The sequence below is a fragment of the Capricornis sumatraensis genome, chromosome 23, assembly GCF_032405125.1.
Source record: "Capricornis sumatraensis isolate serow.1 chromosome 23, serow.2, whole genome shotgun sequence".
In the NCBI taxonomy this organism is placed as follows: domain Eukaryota; kingdom Metazoa; phylum Chordata; class Mammalia; order Artiodactyla; family Bovidae; genus Capricornis; species Capricornis sumatraensis.
In genome coordinates this window covers 23,393,819-23,414,796 of record NC_091091.1, presented here as the reverse complement: position 1 = coordinate 23,414,796, position 20,978 = coordinate 23,393,819, and the positions used below count along the sequence as shown (strand labels likewise).

The following is a 20,978-nucleotide window of genomic DNA, read 5'->3' as shown; positions in this document are numbered from 1 at the left end:
AAATCTCCAAGCCCTGTCTCTAAGTGGGCCTTTAGTTCTATAGTAAGATCTCATATTCTTTCTGGGTATGAGAGAATAGTAAAAATCTAAGTGTCCCAAACCTCACTCTCTAGCACTCATTTTGGGTTCTCTACTACCCCCATCCTAATGCATCTTGTGAGCTAGACAGAAAAATCTAGCTGCTGTGGATTCAGAAAACAGGGCAATGATGCCCCCTCCACTCAGCAGGGGCAGTTTGAATCCTGGCTCAGGGTTCTTCAGTTATAGTACTGTTCAGCTTCTTTAAGAAATAAATGAGCTGGGGGAGACAGGGCTGCCCAGCTAAAGTACGAAGCTAAATCCAGGGCATGTGAGTCACTGCAGACTGATGTGATGCCAACATTTGGAAAAGGAAGCAGTGTGCTTCTCCTTAGCAGAGATGTTACACCATTCTCTACACATACTCACTTGATGGCATGGTACATGTCCTCCAGGATGTCTTGCTCAAAGTCCTTGCCTCCATTCACACCTTTTAGATTTTTGCGAAACTCCTAGAGACAGGGCAATAAGATTAACCCTACCATGTGTCAATGCTGAAGCCCCACTCAAGGAACTCCTGGGTCTGTGGTAAATAGGACTTAGGAAACAGTAAGTAAAAGAATCCACTTCCCTATCCCAGTTCCTCTCCTGTACTAGCCAGCCCTCCCTGACTCCCTTGGACAGAACCGTGTCCACTGTGCCCACTGGAAATCCCACATCCTTCCTGCTACCTCCAAAACTGTGCTGGAACTGCTCTGCCACGGCTGGGATTCAATCTTACCTCTAGGGTCATGGGCGCGTTCTGTTTGCGAACATTGTGGTTGTGCTGGTCAGTGTTAAGCATGATGACAGCATAGGCCAGGGCAAAGCAGGCATCGCTATTGGCAAATGGGGAGCCATTACAATTCTGAAAAAGCAAAGACCCCACCTATGTCAATGCTCTTCTCTGGCCAATCAAACCCTCACTGCCAACCTACTGGTCAATGCTGAGACAGAGGGAAGGTAACAGTCAGAAAATGACCCATCTCTTGCCAACTCCTTGATGGAAGTTGGCATCCCCTCTATAGGAAAGCTCATTGATGTTGTTCTCAGCCTTCTTAGGAGACGGAAACTGGGTCTTTCAGTTGAAGCCACAGAAACCCTTAGTCAAATTAATTTGGGATGCTGGACTCAGCCCCTGCCACTCAAACTCACCCTCCAATGTTCTGTGAATGCCTCTAGCAACCTCTGGATGACCGGTGCTTCCCCAGGCAAGCGGAAGGCTTCCAGGTAGAGCCGGAGAGCTTCATCCAGTCGCAGACCCTGAAAGCTGAAGGTGCTACAGGGAAAGAAAGAAGGATGAAAGACTTAAGATATATAAGCTGCAAATGTTGGGTGATCTATAGGTATAGTCCCCCTAAGCTTCTCCTATTGGAACAGAAGAAGCTGAAGGCTTTGGCAAAGGGGAGGTATATCCTGGACATCTCTAACATTGAATCAGAATTTGACAACCACTAACCTTAGTACTTTTCACATCAGTGTGCTCCTGCCTGGAAATTTCATTCTGGAACCCAGAACCTGCCCTGTGCTCAGGAACCCTGCTCCACCCCTTTGCAATGTTCTCTGTATAAAATGGATTGGCTCCTTCAGCTTTCTTGCTGGAGACTCTTTTAAACTCAACAGATACAAATCTTGGGAAGAGGAAGAGCGTGTGACCTGGGTTACCAGCAGGAACTGACTGGTACTATTTTGAACTGTCTGTCCCCCAACTACATCCCACGTTTCTTACAGTTTCCTCACCTCACAAAGCTCTCCAGCAGGTCAATGCTTTTGCGGTCACTCACAAACTCTCCAATCATTTTCTTGTCCAGTCGAGGGTTCTCTCGCAGCCACTGGGCTACCTCTGTGTTATCCATTGGGATGGTAAGGAGACCTTTCTCCTGCAAAAACTGGATCCCCTTCTTTGGTTTTTGGTTGAACTGCTCTGTGCCAGTGATTAGCAGCTGCAGGAGAAATACAGGAGGTGTCAAAAGTTGCTCTGCCCCTTAACCAGACAAGACCAGGCCTCCATCAGGGTCCACAGCTGGTCACCTAATGGGTTCCTAGGACACAGCTCACTCCAGAACTAAGGCTGAATCATATCGGCCCTTAAATTTCCCCAATCTCCATTGTTTATGTAGAACTGGCTGAGGAACTCCTTCTTACTCCTTTTCTGAGTGCTAAAAATGCACAGCACTCTCCTCCAACCTGAGAATCAGGGGGGAAAAGTAAAAGAAAGAGACTAGAGAAGGTTATCTTTTCAGTTTTACAGCCATCCCTAGTATCTGTTTACAGACTACCTGATTCTAATCTTTCTTTACAGATTCCCCTTCTTTCTTTGGTTTCCTAGCTCCTAAGGCCCTGGAGATTGAAAGACAAGGCGAACTAACTGTGACGATAACTTTTTGACTGTCTATTCACAGTTCTGCAATCAAGGGCACACATAAACCAAAATCATAGGCTGGCCTTAAGATGAAGAAGGGTTAAATAGGTTTTCTTGGTGTTAAGAAAACCACAAAGCACAGTTATTTGAACTTTACTAAAAGCACCAGAATAAATGTCAATACCCTTTTATTGCCAATGATCACCCCAGAGCTCCAGATGACCAATAACCTTCAGTGACCCACAGGATACCAGTTCCCAGGACTCCTGTCACCACAAGTAACACTTGGCTCTCAGTGAGGGCAGCATTTGCCCAGGAGCACACAATAGGTGGTCCTGATTACATGGCTTAGGAGTAAGGAAAGGGCTTCAAAGGAGACTGGGGGACTGCTGAAGTCCCAACAAGCACAAAAATTAGCTGTAGGAAACTGTTCAGTGAGCTGAAACTCTCGCTTGTTCTCTGAGACAGAACCCCACAGAGAACACCCAGTCAGAGCGGGTAGAGGTTGAGCTTTGGGGATATCTATATGTACCTTCTTTTTGTTTTTAATTTCAATCAACTCTCGTGGATCTGGCAGGAGACAGGAAAATCGAGGTGGCTTCCGGGTAAACATTTTGTCAGCTAGGAATGGGAGGGAAAGAGGGAAACACCAGTAAGACCTCTTTTACCAGGAAAATGACTTTTAGAAGGATGCTGATATACCCTCTAATGAAAAGAAGGATGCCTCAGAAAGTTTCTTGTGCTCATCAGTCTTTCACATCCCTAGAAGTTCTATTTTCTAGGGCTCCCAGTGTTCTCCTTCCTCTCTCTGGGTGTGAAGCCAAGGTAAGCGGCCAAGTTCATTTGGGTACCCCCCTCAGGGGTTTCTGCGACTGTGCCCTGTTCTCCAACAGGTCTTCCAGCTGAGGGGGCTGAGGAAGATGGACGCCCAGTACACACCCCCAGAGTCACCAGCTTCCTCCAGATCACTGCATCCTGGTTTCCCATGTTCTGCTGGCAGCCGCCCTCCACCTGGCAGATTCAGGCCTGCGATGTCTGGGGCCATGCTTGTAGCCTTCCCATCACTGGCTGCTCTCTCGGCTGGTAAGAGAGAAGAAGCTAAGTGAAGACTGGTGCTGTAGGAAGCCAAGCAGAGCTTCAAGAGAATCGAGTCTCAGGCAAAGAAGATCTGCATGTTCCCACATAGGTCACCAACCCTGACAGGATAAACTCAAGCCCAAATAAGTATTCACTATCACACATTAGTCAAGCATTAGATTCTATAGTTTAATAAAGAGATTAATGAGTCACATTCCTTGATCTCCTGCACCTCAATCTCAAGGAAAAGTTAGAGAAGATTAATTAGAGTTGAGGCAGTTACTGGCAGTAGGAAAAGGAAAGTAGGAAAAGTAGGAAAAGCTTCCTTAAAGCCTGGAACTTTAAGGAACATAAGTCCTATATATCCTTTAATCTAAATTCTCTTTTCTCCCCATAAAGAAATAACAATTCAGTAAAAAAGACAAAGTATGGAAGAGGAGAAAGGGAGAAGTCCATGAGTCCTGTTTATGTGCCAGTCTGGTCTATGATTCACATCATCAAATCTTAGAAACACAGAATTAGGAGTACTTCAGAGGAAGTAATGAAAGTGTAGGAGAAAGGATTCAGTGAGTAGAGAAGGGATAAACATAGAATCCTGGGATCCTCAAAGAAAGAAATTCCTCTCACTATTGTTGGCTTCTCGAGTGCCATCTACTGCCTCATAGCCAGGTCTGGCTGCCTCTTTCCTTTCTTGCTGGATAAGGTTGTTGAGGACTTTGGCCTGGCAGTGGGCCTCAGTGCTGTCAATCACTGTCAATAGGGCATCGAGAGACAGCAGGTGTGTTGTATAGAGCTGACCAGACACAGGGAAGGCATTCTGGAAAGTAAACAGATCCAGTAGACTTGAGGTTAGAATACTTCTCAAAAAATCCTAAAATTGCTCATAATTTTTACATTGCTTTGAGAAAATGCCCTTCCTTTTGTTTCCCAACTTTCAAGTATTTCATTCCCTATATGTACTATCCTCACTACCACCAGAGAGATTTCCTTAATTTTCTTTCTAGAGACCAGTAACAATGCTCAGCACCTTGGACAGCAGCTTGGTGAGATCTTCAAAGAGGTTGGAACAGTAGTAGTCACAATCATAGTTGATATAGAGCTCAGTGACAAAGCTGGGGATGTGCCAGAGCTGCACAATAGCCTCCAGTGCCATCTCCTTCATCTCATAAGGCATCTTAGGGTTCTCCACAGTGATGATCTCCATGAGCTTTTTGATGTACATCTGACAATAATCCAGTAATTGCCATTTGGATGGGGAAAGGGTTCAAGATAAGAAGAGGCAAATTAGACAGGAAGCAAATGCTAGCCAGGAAGCATGCATTAAGGGACAATGGTATTCCATACCTAAAGACATTCTCCTCTTTGCCCTTCATGATGGGGCGGGCTGGTTCTCTACCTCATGCCTGATCCAAAACAAGTTGCCTATTGCCCTTTTTGTGCTCTGTGAGCCTGATCTGGTCCTATTCAGGGTTCCTTTTTGCAATTTTCTGGTGAATTCAGCTTGACCTGCCTGCTTGTGTTGCAAAAGAGTTCTACCCACTCACAGTGAGGTTACTTGCCAATTCTCACACTTGGGTTCTCCCATTTTAAAGCCAGGCAGATTTCTCTGGACTCCTTTTAATTTGTCCATGAGAGAGGTTAGCCAGTGAACCAAACTATGGAGGCTAAACGCACTCTCCTCAGATGCTACTAAATTCCACCCCTGCAGCATGACAAAGCTGATCCAAATGAAGGTGCCATACATCTTCCTATTTTTTCCCTTCTTTTTCCAAGTTCAAGAAACTCACCTCTAATTGGAACTTGAGATGCTCCCTCATGCTCTCAAAGAGTAGGAAGCATACCCGGAGGGAAGCAGCATAAAGGTTCAGTCGCTCTACGCTGAGTAGCTGGAGATCACAGTAGGACCGGCCATTAGGTTTCTGAACCTGACTTTGGCTCAACCAAGAGAAAAGCAGGACAGCAAACTGTGGGAAGTTGCCACCAAGGGAACTCTATATCTGTGCTCTGAGGGAACTCTGTATCCAGCCATTCCTGTTTCCCCTTGGTTGCCAGCATCCCTGGGGAATTAATGGAGGCCTCTTGACTATGACTAGTGGTCAGTAGGGGAGGTAGGTTCTTTCCTGGGTCCTATACTCTTCACACGAATCAGCCAAACCTCCCTGTGTCCCTGGCCCTTAAGAGACCCTGAAAAAAAGCCAGGGGCTTGGCGCCCCTCTAGAAATCCAGTCTTACCTGGAATAAGTGGCGGCACATCTCATCCTTGATGAGGCCCAAGAGGGTTTGGCACTGGGCTATGGGGGCGGACTCAAGAGCCACTGTGAGCAGATGCAGTCCCATGTGGATCATAACCTCTGAGTTGTGGCGGTCGTGTGGGTTGGTGAGGGAGATGAGAAAGCGGAAGAGCTCACGGATGCAGGGAAGACCATAGGGGACCAAAGCTGTGCCTGGGAAAGGCCAGGAGGGAAGCGGGACTGCTAAGAAACAACTGGCTCAATCACAGGACTAACCTGCTCTGTATTATACAGAATATTTCAAATAAGTGATTCTCTTCCGGAAAAAAAAAACAACTTTTTTTCTAGGGCAGTAGGGAGACTAGTCTCACTCACTGAAGAGAATCAGAATTGATGATCCCATCTTTCTGTTAGAAGTCTCAAGCTTCTATTCTTCCCTTTCACTTCCTACTGTTAACCAAACCCCCTCTCTGTGTAAGCTAGGCAAGGGCTCCATCCAACAGTCCTCTGGCTTGATTCCATTTCCTCACTAGACAATAGCCTAGGACATTGCCAGAAGACACCCTGGATCTAGGGTGGTTTAGGGTCAGACTGCTTAGTGTGTCGGATAGCGGAAGAACCTGTCTGAGAGTACTCACCTTCTTTCTGAGAGGACTGTGTAAAGCGCACGCCCCGGGGATTGACGTAATCCATGTCATGGACAGAGGCGGAGTCAGAGTGGTCAGCAGGGGATGTGCTCTCCTCTAACACTTCAGGGATGGATTCCACAGATGTCGATTGGGCCTTTTCCACATGGGCCCCTTCCTGCTATGATCAGTCATGGGGAGGATATAGGAAAAAGGATGAGGCAAGAGCAACTTGGAACTTATTTCCCTTAAGTCTCTGTCCTCTAAGTATCTCTAATGGACTGTGGGTACAGGGCCAACTCAGTGGGCTATGAATCACTGCAAGATGGTTTAGGGAAGGAGTATGACGAAGGACTCAGAAAACATCACCTGAGGCAACACTGACTTATGGTGACTAGAACCCCATACCAACAGAGGACCTCAGGGGCTTGGGCTTTAGATCATTAATATCCAGAAAAAGCCATGACCAGCATCCTCACCTTTGCCAAGTACTGCCTGTATGCACAACTTGAAAATCCCGGGAGCTACCAACCACAGTGAGTCATGCTGTGTTTTTTTTTTCCTAGGCAGCACAGCTAATTCTAGGAAACAGGGAAGAACCCCTACTGCCCCAACCTTCTTGTGAACCAAGGCCTGGATAAAGGAGCCAAGGGATCAAGCCAATTCCCACAGCAGAAGACTGCATGGGGATCTTTAGAAATCAAAGCCATACCTGCGGCTCAGGTTGCTCAGGAACCCCCAGCTCGCTGCTGCCAGACTCTGCAACTGTGCTGTACCCTGGAGAGCCAGGTTGCTCCAGGTCAGTGAGGTCCTCTTTGGAGGTGGTCTGGGAGGAGAACTCCAGACCACTGTCAGTAGAGGGGCTGACCACTGCTGAAGCAGTTTCTGAACTTGCAGAGGAGATGGGAGTGGGTATATCAATGAAGGGCATGCCACCTGCCAAATAAAGTAAGTAAAGCTTAAAGAAGAGACTCTAGGAAACACCTACCCTCCATGGTACCGTTTGTTTGCTTGTTTTTGCCTAGACTGCATACGCTGGTCTCTAAAGTAGTCAGAGTCCCACTGGAAGGAGAACAACCTTAAGTCACTGCAGAATTGCTAAATGGTCACAGTTTGACCTGACCTGGAATTTTTCCTTTTTGCCCTCTGCAGAAGGACCAAAGTGCCTCAGTTAGTTGGTCTTCACTGACACAATTCCTGAGAGAGGTAGGAGCTTTTCTTCTATCTATTCTAATCAGAAGAAGCAGCTCAAGGTACTTACCACTGAGGTTAGAGGATAAGGTGGTTCCACTGGAAGCAGGCTGCTCTGAACCTGGTATGACTTTGGTCACATGGCGTGGGGCCCGGGGAGATCTCTTCTGTTTCTTCCACTTAGATGAATCACTCATGCCTCCTGCTCTCATTTTCAGCTGGAAATATCATACCTCATTAGCACTGATATTCAAATTAAGATTCTATCTCTAGAAATCTCCCTTCTTTAGTTCTACTGGTCCCTAGAAAATAGCCTATACACCACATCTGTACCAAAGTAACAATCGAGACCATCAGAGCACAGTCCTAGTCCTCTAGCTGGCCTTCTACATTCGCCACTTTAAAGCTCAGCCTGGGAGCCTCCAAGTGCAAGGTGACATTCTGTTTTTAGGCTGGTCATTGCTAAGGTCAATCCTCACACATCACTCTGCTTCCTTGAATCCCAGGTGGCCATCCTGAGCCCTGCAGATGGTGCCCGACCCTTGCGCAAAAAGGGTAAGGGCAGGGGGTCCTTTGCCAGAAGCTGCACATCTACAGGCCCTGGATCCCTGGGCTTTCCTCAACTACCTGCACAGAAGCCTTCGACTCCTAGTTCTTACCCAGCTATGACAGCCTACCTCCTCTCAGCCAAATGCTTAGCTTTCCTATTACTTCATGAACTGGGCCTAGATCCTAACCACATCCCTCACTCTTGACTGTCTACATCTAACAGGTCAAAGGTTAATTCCTTAGAATTATGGAAGGAGTGGTATCCCAGCTGACTTGTGGAGTTAAGGATGAAAGGTCATGTCATGTTGCTGCCCTGGTACTCCCAATTTCAGTATATAAATGAGCCCTCCTATCCTTCTCACTGTTGGTCTTTCTAGAAGCATCTTTATGCTTTCAGATGCTAAGACTACTGGATTTCTTAGACTCTTGCTCTATTCCATTTCCCTCTCTCTTGCTATATTTCTAATCCCTCCTATAGTTCCTTTTTAGTCACAAAGGAAAACCTTTATCACCTGTTGACTACTTTAGGGTATAAATTTTCATGCATTTTTTCCACTCTAAGTTCACAGCTACTTTATTTATGCTCATTTCATTTTCTTAATCCTGATGCCTTCTCAGTTATGGTTTGAATTTAATCCCCCTTCAGTTATATCAAACTATTCCTAGACTGATGGACCATTACTGGGATGGGCAATAGAAATTCTTTTCTAGGAACCATTAGCATGACTCTAAAAGAGAGTAGAAACAATTTTTTCTCCCTGCCTCTTTCTAAAGGCTGAATATACCCATGTTATCCTTGGCCTATTCAATTCCTTCTGCTATCTGAGAGACAGGCCCCCCTTCTTCCCCCAAGCCCTCCAGAATTTGGCTAACCTTTGATGTTTTGCTTAGAAACCACATAATTTTTTCCTCCCTACCCATATCTCCACCCATAAAGGAGAGAGGCCCAACAGCTGAGCCCCACCTCCAGCTCTTAGTAACATAGCAACAGCCTAGCATTGGATTTACACTTTTTGTCCCTGCATCTCCTAAATGCCAGCAGTCATATGCCTAGAACAGAGCTTCAAGTGCTCTGAGTACTAGGGTTTCTGTGGTAAGCAGGAACCAGGATGCTCCCTCCGGGAACCACTGAAGCTCATCTGGATCAAATCCATGGCAAAAGAAAATTCTGGAGGTAAGAGTCAGTCAAACATACAGATAGGCCAGAAGTCCAAGAGATTAATGAGGGAAAACAGGAACCTCCTGGCTTAAACTGTAAACTGTCACTGAGCTCCAAAAAACACTCACATCTGGGTTGACTTGTGTGAGATAACTTTTCTCTCCAAGTGGCTCCCCAATTTCAGGAACTCCAGGTAGTCCCACTTTCAATGAGAAGCCAGTCACTGAGATTCCTTCCCACACTAGGATCATATCCCTGTCTCCTTCTCCATCCTCTGCAAAGGAGAGGATGTGTTTGATCATTTCAGTGAGTGTTTCAGCTTTAACCTGATCATTTCAGTGAGTGTTCTCTGCCTCTTGGCTGGAGTAAGAATTGAGAGGCTGCCAGTTCTTACAAGTGTCTCAGTCCTTTAAAAGTATAGCTGTGCTCCCTGTTATAAGATCCTAAGGTGGGGGCTGGGGTGTACAGTTCATGAAACTCTTCATCTCCTTTTCCATATAATTCTACTTCCAACAGACAATATAAGCTTTATTAAAAAAAAAGGGGGGCAGGTTCCAGCTTAATAAACATGGCAAAACACAGGGTAGCCACTGAAGAGAGCTGCAACTTGAGACTAGGCAAGCACACAAATGAAATTTTGAGACGAGTCAGACAGAGCACAGGCCTGCGGACTGCCAAGTGCACACACAGTCCATCTTCAATGACCTGGATGTCCACAGCTACACCTCTAGCATGCATATTCTTGGGATAGCTTAGATAGCCCATACTGCCTTCTCTCCTTCTCCTTCCTAAAGCAGGGATACGGGGATTAGAGTAATCTTTAGCTTGCACCTCTTCTAAGTTCCCCTACTTCTCAAGGACAGAGGGCCCCCTGGAAGATCACAAAGTATTTCCAGTGTCCTGGGCTAACCTGGGACCTGGCTCCTTTTCATCCATCTAGAGTCCTAAATCTTAGAATGACTCCTTTAATGGTAACCAAGAAAAAAAAGACCTCAACCAGACAGACTACCCTTTCCCTCAAAACCAAGTTCAATTATCCAGCTAGAATCAAGGACTGTGCTTAAGCTTTTTAATGCCAGCTCTGAGACAGAGAGAGGGTAGAAAAGTGAAGGGTCTTGTTTGATGGTCCCTCATAGTTCCCCTAGAAATGGTAGATATTAAGCCTCCTCACAAGATGTCAGCAGGACCCAGGCTCTCTATCTAGGTTCACTACAAAATGTGTTACCAGTTCAAGGCTTCCTTCTGCCTTCAGGCAGCCAGATGCCCCATGAAAATTCCCAACACTGCAAAGTTAAAAACACATGCAGCTCTTCCAAAGCCGTGAGATATTACTAGGGAGGGGTAAATTGTGCTCTACACAGAGGACAATGGGACCTATATGTTGCATATAAAAAATAAACATTTAAATAAATAAATTAAAAGGGGGTAAGGAGAGGGAGAGGGAGAGAGACCTTGAGGTTCTTAAAGAGTAGTACCCTCTCTAACTGGTTCAGGGCTTTGGTCTGCTCCCCACTACTTAGCTCCAGTTTGTTGAGGAGACATGGAGAAATCTGTGAAAGACAGGCAAACGAACGATTTAAACAGAGTGAAATAAACTCAGACACAAGCCAACAGGGCACAGGGCAGGACGGGGATGGATGGCAGGGGAAATGGGAAGGTCAGGTTCATGCACCAAATAGCCAAGGGTCAGCTTCAAGGGCAGAAGCTCGTAGGGCTGCAAGCAGAATCCTCATCAGAGGCCTGTGAAGTCCAGGGCTTCAGTTTAAGACAGAAAGAGGCCATTCTTCTGAACACCATTCTTCTCCTAGCAGTTTGAGAACCTTCTGATCTGGAGTCAGACTTGATTTATCTTGTCAGAGGCTAGCCCAAGCATGAGCCCAGTCTATTCCAGCATCAGGGGATTTCAGGTATAGCCTCCCTAGGCCTCCTACCTGCTGACTGGGCCCTGAGTGGATGGCAGGACTGTCGCCTTTAGCAGCATACATTTTTGGCCCAACCTGATGGGCCTCACCCAGATTCCATGAAGGACTGGCTCACCAGCTTACATGGTGAGTCAACAAAGACAGGCTAGAAAGGAAAGGCTGGGGAAGGAGAGGTACTTGGGAAAGAGGTACCTGGAAAAATCTCTTGGTAAATGAGTGATAACTATTTCTAGATTCCAAGCAAACCTGTCTAGGCAAAAGCATACTTTTGCTAAGCAAGGGTATCCAGGAAAATCCCAACAGCACAGAAGCTGGGAGATTGAAGTCTGGGTGAGGGATAGCAGATCATACCTTTTTCATGTTGGTCCCCATATAGTTCTTGGGTTCTTCTTTAAACTGAGGTAATCTGTAAGATAAGAAAATCCCATGGACTATAATTAGGGATAACAACAAACATTCCCCTTCATGCCAGCCACAGCCCAAAGATGCTCTAGGTCAGAGTCTTAGAAAAAGCTAGAAAAAGAAACAGGCTAATTTCACCCTTTTCAGAGCTTCATCGAAGGGGCACAGAAATTGAGGAACATGGAACACAGACATGTTCTAAAAAAGAAGGTAGCTGTCATGAGGGAAAGGTGACTAAGTACCTCTGGAGTGCAGAGGCTCTTTTCATCTTTAAACTGATACTCTCCTGCTTGTATTCCCCTGGCAGATATTGCTGAAAGGTATGATATGGGGAGAGGGCAGTCTATTAAAACCCCAGGAGACTGGGCATAGTGTCAAAGTGAAAGGCAGATGAAGTTTTGAAACCAGTAAATTTGAACCTGCGAAGTAGGAAACAATTAGCAGCAGGGTTCAGAGGCAAATCTAGTCTGTGGGTAATAAAGATTATTATTTACAGATTTGAGAGCAAAAACAAATCCCAGGTGGAAGTGTGTGTGCGTGTTTTAATAGACTATTTAAAAAAACAATCTTAGTTCACAGTACACTGATTTCCCATATAACCCTTGTGCCCCTACATGCATAACCTCCTCCATCATCAATATCCCTTAGGGGAAGCTGTAAAACACTTGCCTCAGGGCTAAGTTGAGGGCCTTGATAAGGGTAACCAATGGTTTTGGATTGCAAGGATACGGGACTTTCAGTGTTCAAATAGGGACAGTCAGGCAAACCAGGATTGCTGGTTACCCTAGCCCTGGTTCTTCCTCACAGAAACTGGACTGAGCTCTGGGAGCTCAGCAACCTGCTCCAGGCTCCCTTGAGTTTGGTTTCCTCTGGGTTTCCTTTCCCAGCTGCTACCTGCACAGAAACTGACACAAGTTTGGGAGGCAGAAGTTCTGTCAGCCTAGATCAAATAACCCTCTGCTTCCCTCTGAGGCCAAGCCATCTCCCTCCTCCTTCTCTCTTGCCTGGTAACCCTGGGCCCAGACAATTACTCCCATCCACAATCTCAGTAGCCTCTGATGTGGCTGTGGGGTTGGCCAGGTCCCTGAAGTGGCTGTGTGGAAGCAGGCAGGCTCAAGAGGCCTGGGCAGCCGGGCTGAAGCAAACAGCAGCAGGTTTACCTTGTGAAGAGCAGCTGCACCATGTCTACGAGAGTGTGCTCTGCGGATTTTCTCAATAACTCTGCACAGGCAAAAACAAATAACACAGGTGTCATTACTTGCCGTGCTATTATCAGGAGGCTTCTCAGAGCAGACTCCCCTCCAAACCTTGTTTACTAAGGATTATACCAAACTTATTAAAACCAGCTCCAGCTCAGCCTGGCAGCCTTAACTTCACTGACCCACTAGATGGCACTACTGAGTCAGGAAAAAAAGGCACAAGGATATGTTCTCAGGGGTTGTAGGCCGGTGTCTGTCAATCCCAGAAACCTCGAGGGAAGGAGATCTGGCTCTGGGCTGAGTCAGTCTGCGATCTAGCCCAATTCCTGCCCTGGCACAAAGAGTTAAAGTCTCTTCTAGCCACACAACAAATTGTCAAGTACAGAGACTTCAAAATCCCTATGGCTCCACAAGGTAGGTGATGGAGAAGTCATGAGTTTTCTATCTCTCTCGGGTTCAGAGACAGCATCTATAGTCATACTCACAGATACTGCCCCTAGGAATGATGACAGGCCCAGTATTCAAGCACCTACCACTGAGCCTCATTTCAAAGCAGATCCGGAAGCAAGACTGCATAATCTCACACACAGATTCATTGGTTAGGTGGGCACCTACTGGGGTCAGCAACAGAGTCCGCAGAACCTACCAGGAAGAAAAAGGAGACACTATGATAAACAAGGCAGGCTGGGTAAAGAAGGGTGTACATGAGGGGAGAGAAAGTGCCTCCTGTTTCTCTAGTCTCCTATGGAAGCACTCAGGAGTGAGAAAGAGGTTAGCAAGAATACTGACCTTGCTTCGACTTGGTGCTGGTGGTCGAGTCTCAGGAGCTTATCTTAGGAGCTGTGTCTTTACGTTATATGACCTCGACATAGTTCAGCACTCATTTCTGCCCTAGCCCACAAACCCAACAGATGGATGGCATAGATACAGTCTGCCAGAGGTACAAGTGTATTAAGGGTTCCGGTTATTTGATATCAATATCAAATTTAAAGCTTTTTAATTATTTTCCTTAGAAAAAGCTTTTACTTTGGATAAGGAGCAGCTTGTTTGGAAACAAAGTAGCTCTCTAAGCCTCAGTGGAGTCAAAGCACAGCTTCACGTTGCTGGCAGGCTCTGGTAAGTAGAGCCGGAGGCACCAGCTCCTGGCCATTAGCCTAATTGCTGTTCCCCTCCATTTACCTGAAGGATTTTCATCAGGACAACCTCATCGCTGGCAGGATCTGTGCCCACAAAACGGGCATGGGTGACAGCATCTGCCATGTTCTCCATGCCCTCTGCTGTGCCCTCATGGGTGGGATCTGCTCCAGCAAAGAAAAAAAAGAAAGGATATGAAGAGGAGAGACAGAAAGTCAAGACGTCCTGTGTAGGGTCTATTTTGAGAGACTTTAGTTTTCTCCTCTTCAATTCTCTAACCCATGGCTCCTTGAATTACCTGAGAGTTTTTGCCTGTAACTGGCTGATATATGTTGTGCCTGTCTCAGCACAAACGCTACTGTGTAAAAGTGGTTCTCAATCACATATCGGAATCATCTGTAGAGCTTGTAAAAAATAAAAATTGCTGGCCCACACCCCAAATTTTTGATTTAGTAGGTCAAGCATGGGGCCTGAGAATCTGCAATTCTAACAAGATTCCAGGTAAAGTTAATGCTGCTGGTCAGGGGACCACACTTGGGAATCACTGATGTAAAGCTACTCACTTGATAGAGGAAGGACCTGGAAGTTTGAGGTTTTGGCCCAGAGCAAGTGCCTGGGAGGGCCAGAGCTTTGAATGTCAAGGTTGAAGGCTTTCTCTTTTCATGTGTTCTCTTTCAACACATCTCTCTATCTGATTGCTTTTGGAACGCAATATTCTGGTGCAACTGAGGTAGGGGAGTAGAGGGAAAAAATGGACAGTCACTGCTGCCAATATGCAGATCTGGGTGCTCATTATAGCAAATCAGAGAGCACTTCCTGCTTTGGTTTCATGCTTAACAGTATGTCATGGACAAATATCCTTAAATAAAGATTAAGGAGTGACAGGGGACAAACTGAAGAGGGCTGGAGGCTAGCTAACTGAGAAGCAGGAGAGAGGAAGACCTTAAACTGTGAATATGAAGGGAGATGTCAGCTCTGACAACCAGCACTGGGGTAGAAGCTAACACAAATGTTGCCAAGGAGAAACTGCTCCCATTCATGATTTAAATACCCATAAGGAGTAGACAAAGAAGTGACCTCCATCAAGGCTCACAAGGGTCCTCCAGAACAGCCTGGATTGTTCTTAGGGGGCACAAATAGGAAAAAAAAGATGGGGATATGACAAAAACTTTGTGAGTGACAGAGAAAAATGCTCCAGAGGTGACATGGTATAAGGTAAGAGAACCTCCTAGTTTTAAAGTGTAGGAATTAGAAGAAATTCTCCATTCTCTTTCCTTGTACCTGAAAATAATGGAGTTCCTGAATTTGAAGCTCTGGGGATGGCTGATAAACCAGAACATTTCTCTTGCAACAATGAGCCAGAACACTTTCATCAACTGTGATTGGTTTTCATTTTTCTCTTCCGTCCTGGTTAGTCTCTGATACCTAGTCAAAGACTCTTATTGTCCTATTTACTTCATGTCTCTACTCAGCATCATGAATGGCTACTTTAGAGGTCATGCAGAAGGAAGCCAATTTCATGATAATCTATAGTAGAGGAAGTGACCCAGCTCCTTCTATTACCCAACTCTCCATGTTTCTCTCAATCAATACAGAAAATCTTATACTCTCAAGGCAGTTGCCTGAGTCCTCTCTCACAGGCCTGCTGGACAGAGTCCACAGAAGGACCTTTCCTTGCTCAGAAAATCCAGGACCTTCTTGGTGCCGTGTGGGTGTTTCAGAGCTCCTAGTGAATGGCAGCCTTGCTCTCACCTCACAAACTTCTGAGGGTTTATTTCTTCCCTTCTTTCAGTAACCTCCCTAGTTAAAGTGGTTTAAGCTCTATTGATCTTTTTGTAGCTCTTATCCTCTGAGCTTGAATGAAGTAGCAAACTTAGTTTTCTAAAAAGGCAAGTACAAGTGACAGGTCCTTAGAACCACAGGCAGGGCCTCACAAGCCAGGCAATCAGAGGCACAAATCCTGATCTGGCAGCTGTGTGGGGCCAAATAAAAGGCTGGTCTTTGGAGTAGGATCTAAAATAATCCTAGAAGCCTTCATCACAGGATTGAGAGATGGAGGGCAATTCCTTCAAGAAGGGCAGCCTAAACAAAAGATTGCTTCACTTAACAGACCTTATCTTCCGCAGGACCTCTTCTTTAGAATCTCCTCCTTTCCTGGCCACCCTGGAGAAGACTTCAGGGAAATTTGCCAATCTCATCTCCTTTGCCTTCTGGCTTTCATACACTCCTTCCTGTTCCTTTTCTCATGCCCAATGCAATCACCACCTCCAGCATTCTCTTTTCCCACCACAGGAAACTCCAGTGACCAGCTGGCCTGAGGTCTCCAATGACCAGCTTGTCTGCCAAGCCAAGAGAGGCCAGACAGTAACACTGACAAAAGAGCAGAGAGAGAGAAAAGGCACAGAGGGCAGCTACTGGAGGCCATGAAGAGAGATGACCTGCAGGTGGTGCTCAGGGCAAGGCTCTAAGCAGCTGGGCCTGATTTTTGCTTAGGACAAGTATGAAGCTAGGACCAGGGTGCCTGGAGAAGCTGATGCCCCTATTCAGAACCTAGCTGGCACCAGCATATTTGCTCCCAATCCTGAATGTTTCAACTAAACAAACCCAATTTTCTAGAAAAGATAAAGAGTTTTCTTGCCTTGAACTGAAGGGCATTTTCCTTTCCTGCTAGCTACCTGAGCTGCCACTTTTCCTGTCTCCCCACTTAGAAATAAGGACAGCTGCCCGTGTTCTGTGTCGCTCACGACTGCACATGGGCAGACAACAGGAGAAAAAGAATTCAGGATTTTGAGTGACAAAATCAACTAAAAAGAAATTTTAAAAATACACCATAAATAAATTCAGAGACAAACAATAGACTAGATAAAACATCTGGGCTAGACTGAGAGAAATCTGTAACACTATGATAGATAATGGGTTAATATTCTCACTATACAAGGAACTTCTACAAACTGATAAGAAAACCAAAGACAACTCAATAAAGGAGAAGACATTCAAATTTCAAGTACAGGAATCTGTCATACAAAAGGAAATTTTATAACAAAGCTATGTGAACAAGGAAGCTTATTTCAGCATTATTGATAATGGCTCAAAATAAGAAACAATGTGAGCTTCCCTGGTGGGCTAGTGGTTAAGAATCGCCTGTCAATGCAGGGGAAATGAATTTGATCCCTGGTCTGGGAAGATTCCACATGCCCCTGAGCAACTAAGTCCATGTGCCTCAACTACTAAGCCTGGGTGCCCATGTGTCTAGAGCCTCTGCTCCCCAACAAGAGAAGCCATCACAATGAGAAGCCGGTGCACCACAACGGAGAGTAGCCTGGGCTCACCACAACTAGAGAAAGCCCACGTGCAGCAAGGAAGACCCAGCACAGCCAAAAATAAATAAATCTTTTCTAAAAAAATAAACAAAAAACAGAAACAACCTAAATATTAAATATTCTCCAATAAGAGAATGATTGAGTGAACTGTGTTATATCTATACTATAGAAATTATACAGCTACCAAAAGAATAAAAATCTTACCAGGGACTGAGGGGCAGGGCAAATGGTGTATTATTGCTTAATGGTGGGGATGGCTGTACAACACTGTGAATATAGTTAACGCCACTGAATTATATACTTTAAAATGGCAAATTTTATATTATGTATATTTTATTACAATAAAAAAAGAACATACAAACTCCCAGTTATAAGATTATTAAGTTCTGGGGATGTAGTGTACAGCATGATGACTGTAGTTAACAATGCTGTGTTGTATGTTTGAAAGCTGCTGAGACAACAGATCTTAAAAGTTCTCCTCACACAAAAAATTTGTTACTATGTGAAGTAATGGACTTAACTAAGTATGGTAATCATTTTGCAACATATGTATATATCAAATCATTATACTGTACATCTTAAACTAATACAATGTTATATGAAAATTGTATCAATAAAATTGGAGGGAAAATAATAAATCAGATAGATAATTATATTATGCACACTGTTTTAATACTATTAAATGAAAAAAAATTTAGCACACAATTCTATTTTTATTTCCTTTTAAAAAGAAGTAGGACTTTATATATATTTATATACATGTATGGAAAGGTATAGAAAGATTCAAACCTTCCTATTAACATCATTTACCTAAAGAAGGATGAGGAACATTGAGAGAGACCATTAACTTTTCTTTTAGTCAACTCTTTATTATTTATCTTCTTAAAATAATCACACATGATACTGGAAAAACAAAGAAAAACTAAAATCAAACCTCCAAGGGCATCATATCCTTTGTGCCTCCAAAGCACAAAGAAATCAGTAGCACCAAGGAAACCTCCTCTCACTCCCCACTCTGTACAACCTCAATCAATTAGTGTGATGAGTAACCAAAAAACAATCCTATTTCTTTTCTACAAGGAAACAGATAGCTAGGGAAAACTTTCCAGCAACACCAGCTCATTGCCTAAAGCCTGACCACCCTGGAAATGGCAAAGAAATGAAAGGGTGTGGTCACTCAAAAAAGCCCGAGTGCTTACCTATGAGCGCATAGGACAGGAACTTGTTGACAGAGGTGAGTGCAAGTCCAGTTATAGGGCCAGTGGTATCTTCAGAGCGAATTACTTCCAGAAATGGACGAAGGAATACATTGGGCTCAATTTCTGAGAGCTCTGTAAGAAAAGAAATGAGCATGAGGAGGTGCCATCTTACAAGAAACTAAATGTAGAAAGAGGCCATTCTGTCTGTGCTGTGAGGCAAAGTTCTTAGTTGCTGGGACCATCGTCCTCCTTCTGGATTATCTTGAATCAAACTCCAGACACTATGTTGTTTTGTCTGTAAAATTTTTAGTTTGTAGCTCTAAAAGATTAAAAAGCTTAAAAAAAAAAACCCCACAGTATCATTACCATGTTTAAAAATTAACAATAAGTTAATGGTTAAGACGGTAAATTTTATGTTTTTAATATACATATGCACACACACATACATATTTCAAACCACAGTTTAAAAATTAACTAATCCTTTAATATCATCAATACAGCTGGGTCAATTTTCCATGTCCATTTCACCACCCTCCCTAGGGATACACAGGTAAACCGCATCTTGAGTACAGCCAACAGGCCAAAGAGATCTCAGGATGAGCTGCTGTCTTCAGGTCTTTTGTAGTTATAATCAAGGTCACTTCTCTCAGAGATAAAGAATGCAGCATATCCCAGGAAGCTGAGGGGGAAACTTGTGGTTTATAGTCCCTTGCTGAAAAAGAATTTTAAAAAGAACAAAAGGCTGTGTTGGAGGCAGTTTATAATCTATGGCCAACCTGGACAGCATATTAAAAAGCAGGACATTACTTTGCCGACAAAGGTCTGTCTAGACAAAGCTATGGTTTTTCCAGTAGTCTTGTACAGATGTTAGAGTTGGACCATAAAGAAAGCTGAGCACCAAAAAATTGATGCTTTTGATCTGTGGTGTTGGAGAAGACTCTTGAGAGTCCCTTAGAATGCAAGGAGATCAAACCAGTCAATCTTAAAGGAAATCAGTCTTGAATATTCATTGGAAGGAGCAATGCTGAGGCTGAAACTCCAATACTTTGGCCACCTGATACGAAGAACTGACTCACTGGAAAAGACCCTGATGCTGGGAAAGATTGAAGGCAGGAGGGGAAGGGGACAATAGAGAATGAGATGGTTGGATGGCATCACCAATTTGATGGTTATGAGTTTGAGCAAGCTCCAGGAGTTGGTAATGGACAAGGAAGCCTGGCGTGCTGCAGTCCATGGGGTCACAAAGAGTCACACACCACTGAGATACTGAACTGGACCAAAAGGTCCTAATCACGCTCCAGCCTTCTTTCAGTCTACAGTAAGTAGACGGCTAACTACCTTGAGATGATGAGGCAATTCATGATCTTTATTTTACAGATGAAAAAAATAAGGCTCAGACAAGACATGACTGACCCCAAATCACACAGCTAGTAAGAAGCAGAGCTGGAATTTGAACCCATACATATGGTTCTAAAACCTGCAAAAACATTACATCTATTCTACTTAATTATCAGCACAAACTCCTGAATTTAGGTTTCATTCCAGGTCAAAGAAGCTACTCTATACTGGACTTGCTCAGTACCCTACTATGCCTGGGGTTTAATTTTTATTTTTCTACAGTGTTATCATTCGTCAGACTCTACCTTCCTTAAAGGATTCCTAAACAGACTAGAAAGACTTAGCGACTGGATAAGGGCTGCCCCACCTTTAGAGACAAAAGGAAGCTGGTTTCCTAAGCACCTTTATTTTCATGCAAATACAAGGAGCTTCCCACTCAATTTCTACCACGCCCCTCTCAGGGTAAATATTCCCTGGCCCGGCTGCTCCTCAGATTAATGCTTTAATTAATTGGCAGATTGGGTAGCATTTTCCAAGCTTGTCTGTATAGTGATCACATCAGCTGTATAAAACCTGCTTCTCATCCCCCGTTACCCCCACCAAGAGACGTACAATCTGCACAAAAAGCCTAGAGAAAGACCTGTGTGTGTGTGTGTGTGTGTGTGTGTGTGTAAGATGGTAAAGCGTTCAGATGTAAAGAATAGAAATATTTGGGAAAACTGAAACATATAAAATACCTTTAAAAAGCAGACTGAGAAAATTAAAGTCATCTAGTTCTGCTGTTTTAGGAACACAACTCTATTACAAACAATTTGGTTTGTTGTTTAAAAAAAATAGTCAAGTTGGGAATATTTGAGATATGAAACTGTTAAATGGAAAAAAATCTTTTGAGATGTAGGATAGGGAACAGATTTTTCTGAGCATTCACTCAGTTGCTATACCTATATTTGCTTTGTAGTCAAAGACGTGGGCAATTTTATAACCAGCATTTGACGCTTTCAGGGCGAAGTACATTCTGTTTCTTTTTGTTTGTTTTTAAATTTTTTTAATTCGTTAAAACTGACTCTTTGAGTCCTATAAATTTTAACACACACACAGGGTGTGGGCTCCCAAAGCCAAATGACTTAATGTACCAAAGAGTAGTTTCTCTACTGTTCTCAGTAGGCTTGAAATTGATGGAAGTGTGATCTGTCTCTGCAGGGCTGCTTCAAC

General features: G+C 44.3%; 1 protein-coding gene across 5 annotated transcripts in view; it reads right to left on the bottom strand.

Moving 5' to 3' along the window:
* Positions 1-20,978, bottom strand: part of GBF1 (golgi brefeldin A resistant guanine nucleotide exchange factor 1) — a 124,289-nt gene that overhangs the window by 13,756 nt on the left and 89,555 nt on the right. For 2 of the 5 annotated variants that reach the window (XM_068961262.1, XM_068961264.1), the window contains exons 4-21: positions 18,429-18,560; positions 13,955-14,073; positions 13,309-13,417; positions 12,737-12,797; positions 11,526-11,580; positions 7,615-7,762; positions 7,066-7,289; positions 6,366-6,534; positions 5,729-5,940; positions 5,284-5,382; positions 4,524-4,718; positions 4,124-4,313; positions 3,359-3,499; positions 2,952-3,040; positions 1,798-2,000; positions 1,213-1,336; positions 800-925; positions 448-530 (exon numbers count right to left, since the gene is read on the bottom strand). In XM_068961262.1, coding sequence (XP_068817363.1) covers positions 448-530; positions 800-925; positions 1,213-1,336; positions 1,798-2,000; positions 2,952-3,040; positions 3,359-3,499; positions 4,124-4,313; positions 4,524-4,718; positions 5,284-5,382; positions 5,729-5,940; positions 6,366-6,534; positions 7,066-7,289; positions 7,615-7,762; positions 11,526-11,580; positions 12,737-12,797; positions 13,309-13,417; positions 13,955-14,073; positions 18,429-18,560 — 2,479 coding nt within the window. Of the gene's footprint in view, positions 1-447; positions 531-799; positions 926-1,212; positions 1,337-1,797; positions 2,001-2,951; positions 3,041-3,358; positions 3,500-4,123; positions 4,314-4,523; positions 4,719-5,283; positions 5,383-5,728; positions 5,941-6,365; positions 6,535-7,065; positions 7,290-7,614; positions 7,763-10,703; positions 10,803-11,525; positions 11,581-12,736; positions 12,798-13,308; positions 13,418-13,954; positions 14,074-18,428; positions 18,561-20,978 lie in introns of all 5 variants that reach the window. The other 3 variants (XM_068961263.1, XM_068961265.1, XM_068961261.1) reach the window with 2 other exon arrangements.